The sequence below is a fragment of the Neophocaena asiaeorientalis genome, unplaced genomic scaffold (assembly GCF_003031525.2).
Source record: "Neophocaena asiaeorientalis asiaeorientalis breed wild unplaced genomic scaffold, Neophocaena_asiaeorientalis_V1.1 scaffold46, whole genome shotgun sequence".
NCBI classification, from domain to species: domain Eukaryota; kingdom Metazoa; phylum Chordata; class Mammalia; order Artiodactyla; family Phocoenidae; genus Neophocaena; species Neophocaena asiaeorientalis.
In genome coordinates, this window is record NW_020175393.1 from 1,260,427 (window position 1) to 1,265,837 (window position 5,411).

Sequence of the window (5,411 nt, forward strand, 5' to 3'; positions counted from 1 at the left end):
AGCGATTTTATGTGAGTGAAAGAGAGGGTAAGGGAACCCCGGAGAGAAGAGCCGCAGGGCAAAAATCATGCAGCCCCAGCACCCCATCTCTGCAGGCGGGCCATCTCCCCTCAATTCTGAGGCCAGGAGCCTGTGTCCCCAGCCTACAAGGTGTGTGCCCCGGGCTGGGGGGAGAGCTGGGAGGGGAAGGGTCTGAGGACTACTCACCAAGCCACTTCCCCCCACCCCGCCCTCGCAGCCCAGGCCCCTTCCCCAAGCCAGACGGGAAGAGTGGGGGAGGGGGCCGGGAAGGCCAGTGCTGAAGAGCCAGCCCCGCAGACCACCTCAGGGACCTGCCTTTCCCAAACACCACCTCGACCACTGGCATTTCTTAGTCAACCTGGGAAAGTACAGTACTTCTTTGAGTCTAACTGCAAGTCTCTATCCTCAGAGAAAATTAAAAATAGCACATGGGTTCCTACATCTCCACCCACCCCTTAGCCACCACCACCTTTTTCTTTTTCAGTCTGACGGCAGAAGGTGAAGCGTGAGAGGGGGCTCTGGACATGGGACAGCGACAGGGCCCCTCCTTATTCCAGAGAAGCCCCCATCTGCCAGGCTTGGTTGGAGGAAGGCCTGTCAGAGCCTTACTCCCATGTCCATCCATTTGGGGGGCCTGCCCCCCAATATCCATCTCTGCGGGAGTTCCCATTTCCATTCTTCAGATGGGGGGCTAAGTGAAGCAAGACCAGAAGGGAGCCAGGTCCTGGGAGCAAGGCCAGTGCTCTGTGCTGGGGGAAGGAGAGGCCGTTCCAGGCCAGGGGTAAGAAAGCACCCCCAGATCATGGCAGAGCCAGACAAATTCAGAGACTCAAGGCCACTGAAGGGAGAGGTCCAGCCCTCAAAGTGGTCTGGGGTCCCCTCTGACTTGGGATGTCAAGCAAACCCTTGCAGGGTTTAGGGACCCCCCGTTGGAGGTCTCGGTTCTGCCCTATGCTCCTCACCCCACCAAGATTCTAGGAACATGGTCCCTCCCCACCCTGCCCCAAGGCTCAGAGTCCCTTGCCCATGTGCCCTCCTCAAGCGTGAGGAACACGTCTGGGTGTGGGCTCAGGCCAGCTGGTGGGGAGCCTCAAGCATCTCCATGAGGAAGGTGTCGATGGGGGTGTCGCCAATGAGCTTGAAGAAAAACAGATGCTCTAGACACTTAAGGCCTATGGACCTGAGAGCAGGAAGACGCAAGAGCAGCTTGGCAAACCTGAGGAGGGAATGGGAGACATGGAGTGAGAGCTAGAGCCACATGGCACTACCCCCACCCCAGCAGGAGCCTCGGTTCCCACAGCCCCTCAGCCCCACAGCGCCTCCTCACCGGCCCTGCTGCTCAGGGTACTTCTGTTTGCAATAGGTCTCCAGGGACGCGTACACTTTCTCCCGCAGGACCTCTACCTCGCTGGGGTTGGAGAGGCCCTTGGCATCTGGGATGGCAGGGAAGAGAGGAGGAAGAGGAAGGAGGGCAAATCAAATCAGGACAAATGTGGAGGTGTGGCCCACACGATGTCCCTTTTGGGCCCCACCTACACGCCCTTCACCAGATGCCTGGCAAGGGAAGCAGGGCACAATGGGTTTGAGGGATGGGGTTGCAAAGGGAATGTTATCAGCAGATGTGGGTTCTTCTTTGTCAGCTGTGAGATTTCTAGGTTGAGGGGGATAGCTGGGTAACTTAGGAGTCTCCGAAGAAGAGGAGGCTCCAAGGCTGCCTTGGTCTTGAGAGACGGGGGTAATCCTCCTCTTACCTGGATTGAACAGAATGATTGCCCTCAGGCAGCCAAGTTCTGTCTTGTCCATCCTCATGTCACGCATTTTGGACACTAGCTCTGTCAGCACCCTGGAGAGGGACCTGCAGGTCACTCAAAGGTCACAGCTCAGCCAGCCTTGGACACGGACCAGCCTATAGCCCCACCCCCTCGACCGACAGGCCAGCCCAGCCAAGGGCCACTGACCGATCAAAGATGGCTCCCACGCCTGCGGAATGGGCTGAGTTGCGGTGCACGTGAAGACCTGTGGCGAGGAGGATGCCGTCTCGGACATCGATGGATCGGTGAGAGAAGGAGGCAATGAGGAGCTCATTCCAGCCTGGGGGTGGGGGGCGGCAAGGGTGACGAGCCAGGGATCAGGCCATGGGATTGAAAGCACATCAGGGGAAGAGAAGAAGGGGTGGCGAGGTCAATGAGACTGGCTCTCTGAGTATGCAAGGTAAGGCCGCTGGGGTCCCTGAAGGTCAGGAGGTCCAAGAGGGGTCAAATGACAAGAGATTCAAGGAGTCCAAGGTCACTGACCTGCCCGTAGCAGTATGACCTGGTCATCCAGAGGCAAGGAGGAAAAGTGTGGGATCCTCTTTGCCCACTCAACAAGTGTGAAGAGCTGTTTGTCAGCTGCCTGGCAGATGTTAGTCACAGGATCATTTGGCTGCAGGGGAGGAGGGGTGAGAGTTATAGGTTTGGAAGTACACTGGGAGCCCCCCCAACCCCATAAGAGGCTTTTGACACCCCCTCCTTATTTGTAGTCTCTCTTCAAGCCCCACCTGAACCAATTCCTCCTCTTCTAGCATTCAGGAAGACAATTATTAATTTGGGACTTGCCTGTGGTTCTGTGAGTGGATTGTTTTGGGAGTGGGGACGGAGGATGCTATCACGCCTACCTCAGATGTCTAAGAGACCTTGTTTGGCGGCACTTCCGGTCCCCGGCAGTGTTAGATGGGTTGTGAGGGGAAGGGAGGGGAGGGGGAGATAGAACAGACCTAGACTCCCGCCTCCCCACCCCCATCAGGAAGAAGAGTAGATTGACCCCAGCACTCACGCTGCTGCCGCTACCCGCCGTTCCCCCAGGACCCTCAACGCCCTGGTCACTCTTCTGCTCCACAGCAAGCTCTGCCTCCAGGATCCTGTCCACGGGCATCTCCTCGGGGGCTCCCCCAGCCCCCTCCCCATCCCCATCCTTGTCCTTCCCCCGCTGACGCTCCTCCTGAACCGCTGAAGGAGAAGGAGGAAGGAGAAAAAAGTAGAAAGTCAACAGCCAGCCATGAGGAGATTCCAAAATGTCCTTAGGGTCTTATCAGGGTCTCATGACCCTTAGGAGATATTTATAGAAATTGGGGAAGTCACTGGAAACCATGGCATATTTGTGGCAGTCCAGAAGCAGGACTTATAAAAGAACAGATAAATAAACCCAGAAGAAGTAAAAGGGTGGGTAAAGGAATTACGGAGAAAGCTAGCATTTAAACTGAGAGCCGACTATACACTAGGAAACGTGCCAAGCACACTTTCACATTCACTCAAGTGTCATAACGACCCTGTGAGCTCTTGACCCCATTTTTTAAAATAACGATTTGGGGGCAGTTCATTAAACAGCTTGCCCAAGTTCACACAATACATGGCAAGTCGTATGTCCAAATCTAAGCGTGCCTGATGGCAAATCCGGTGCTCTTCTGACTCAACAAAAAAGCAGGAAAAGGAGCACCGGCCTGGGTCTTCAGAGGTGTGGGTTCTGATCCAAGACCTGCCACTCTTTTGTTGCATGACCTTGGGAAAGCCAGGCTTCAGGCTCATCTTCTCTAAAATAAGGGATGTGACCAACATATACTCCCTAAAGTATCTCTCTCAGAATTCCAGAATCAAGCTTAAGAAGAAAAGATAGAGATTAAAAAAAAAAAAAGAAGAAGTCCTGAGGTCTTCAGTAAAGGCTGCAGCTTAAGAGGGTAGAGTCCCAGAGTTTGGAGGAGAGAACACAGATAATAGGGAGATGGAGACCAGAGTGGAAGCACTTGGTCAAAATGAGGAAGAATTACTCAGGTTAGAGAAGGGGAGCTAGAGAAACCCATCATGGGGAAGGAAAACTTATCCTACCCTAGCACCAGACCAGGGAGGGGCAGAGGCCACAGAAGCAAAACCATTAAGAAGGAAACTCAAGGCACCAGGTCAAGGTACCAGAGAGGAGGGCTGATGAGCAGGGGAGAGGGAATCAAATATCGCCCTCTGGAGGAGAGAGAGGAGTCCAGCCTTCCTAAGAGGTATAGTCCCTGCAGTCTTCCCTCCCCCTCCTCCCTCTCTTCCCACAGGGTAGACTGGGAGGCCTGGGTAGGGCAGGCCCTTACCCTCCCTCTTCATGCCGGTGGCCAGGCACTTCTGATAGCGGCAGTACTGACAGCGGTTCCGCTGGCGCTTGTCCACCGTGCAGTCCTTGTTGTCCCGGCACGAGTAGGTCAGGTCCTTACGGATGGTGCGCTTGAAGAAGCCTTTGCAGCCCTCACAGCTGTAAACCCCGTAGTGTTTGCCTGCGAGGGGACAGGAAGAGCAGTAAGACTGCACGCAGACCCTGTGCCACTAGGACTCTTGCCCACCTCCCCCCAGCAAATTTAGTTGAAGTCTGCTCTGTGTTTGCCAAAGAGAGAGATGGGGAACCAGGACATGAGGCATGAGCCAGTCTCACTCTTCTCACGGTTCAAAAACCCTATGCCAGCCCCCTCTTCCCTCTGACCACCCCCCCACACCAAATCTGAGCTGCAGGGTCCTTAACTTTCATCAGGCCTCCCCCAGCTCACTTGCTCTAGCCAAACCTCAAGAGCCCCTGGGAATCCCACATGTGATGGTAAATGGTACACGCTCTCTTCCTCTCTGCTGGTCCTCTGAGCCCCATACCTGAGCTTCGGTCCCCGCAGATTGCACATAGCCGTTTGCCAGCCCCAGGGCCACCTGGAGGGGGTGGACAGTGCAGGCCCCGGACCCCTAAGACTGGTGGCTTCACATCTTCAGGGGGGCCAGACCCACCCCCAGGGAGCGACACTGTTGAGTTAATCTGGGTTGGGGGAAATAGGGAAGTCACAGGGAGACTCATTGGGAAGGATAATCTCTCAGAGGGGAGGGACATCATTCCCTACCACCTAGCCAGGGCCCTGCATTGCACGTTACAAAGGACATTATTTACACTGCAGTGCCCGGGAAGGGCCACCCCTGGAGTACAACCCCGAAGAGATGAGACATAAAGGTCCCCCTGAAATTGTGCAACACAGTGGCCCTGAAGGGCTTGTATTTCAGAAGGGTAGATGGAACCAAAAGGGCAAAAAATCACTGATATATGAAAGGGACATCAAGAATAGCTGGGTTCTTTTACAGGGTTGGGGAGGAGGCGTGCACTGAAAGCTCAGTCACCTCAAGAAATGCCAGGGGTCACACAAGGACCACAGGCCTGGAAGGTCAGTGGGCCATGGGGAAGTTCACACAAGGATCTAGGTCACCAGGAAAACAAGGAAATGAAAGTGGAGAGGCAGTAAGTGGGTCACAACCTCTCACCTGGGGACTGCTGACAGGCCCGGAGAATCCTGGGGGAGCTGGAGGGGGCAGACCAGGGGACCCCATGGAAGAGCTGATGACCGGGAA

At 55.2% G+C, this 5,411-nt stretch overlaps 1 protein-coding gene across 2 annotated transcripts in view; it reads right to left on the reverse strand.

Moving 5' to 3' along the window:
- Nucleotides 1-5,411, reverse strand: part of RXRB (retinoid X receptor beta) — a 6,901-nt gene continuing 1,490 nt past the window's right edge. The window contains exons 2-9 of one of the 2 annotated variants that reach the window (XM_024765961.1): nucleotides 4,674-4,830; nucleotides 4,130-4,309; nucleotides 2,836-3,008; nucleotides 2,316-2,445; nucleotides 1,980-2,112; nucleotides 1,773-1,864; nucleotides 1,349-1,454; nucleotides 1-1,237 (exon numbers count right to left, since the gene is read on the reverse strand). In XM_024765961.1, the coding sequence (XP_024621729.1) occupies nucleotides 1,090-1,237; nucleotides 1,349-1,454; nucleotides 1,773-1,864; nucleotides 1,980-2,112; nucleotides 2,316-2,445; nucleotides 2,836-3,008; nucleotides 4,130-4,309; nucleotides 4,674-4,830 (1,119 nt within the window). In that variant the 3' untranslated portion in view covers nucleotides 1-1,089. Of the gene's footprint in view, nucleotides 1,238-1,348; nucleotides 1,455-1,772; nucleotides 1,877-1,979; nucleotides 2,113-2,315; nucleotides 2,446-2,835; nucleotides 3,009-4,129; nucleotides 4,310-4,673; nucleotides 4,831-5,411 lie in introns of both variants that reach the window. The other variant, XM_024765960.1, reaches the window with a different exon arrangement.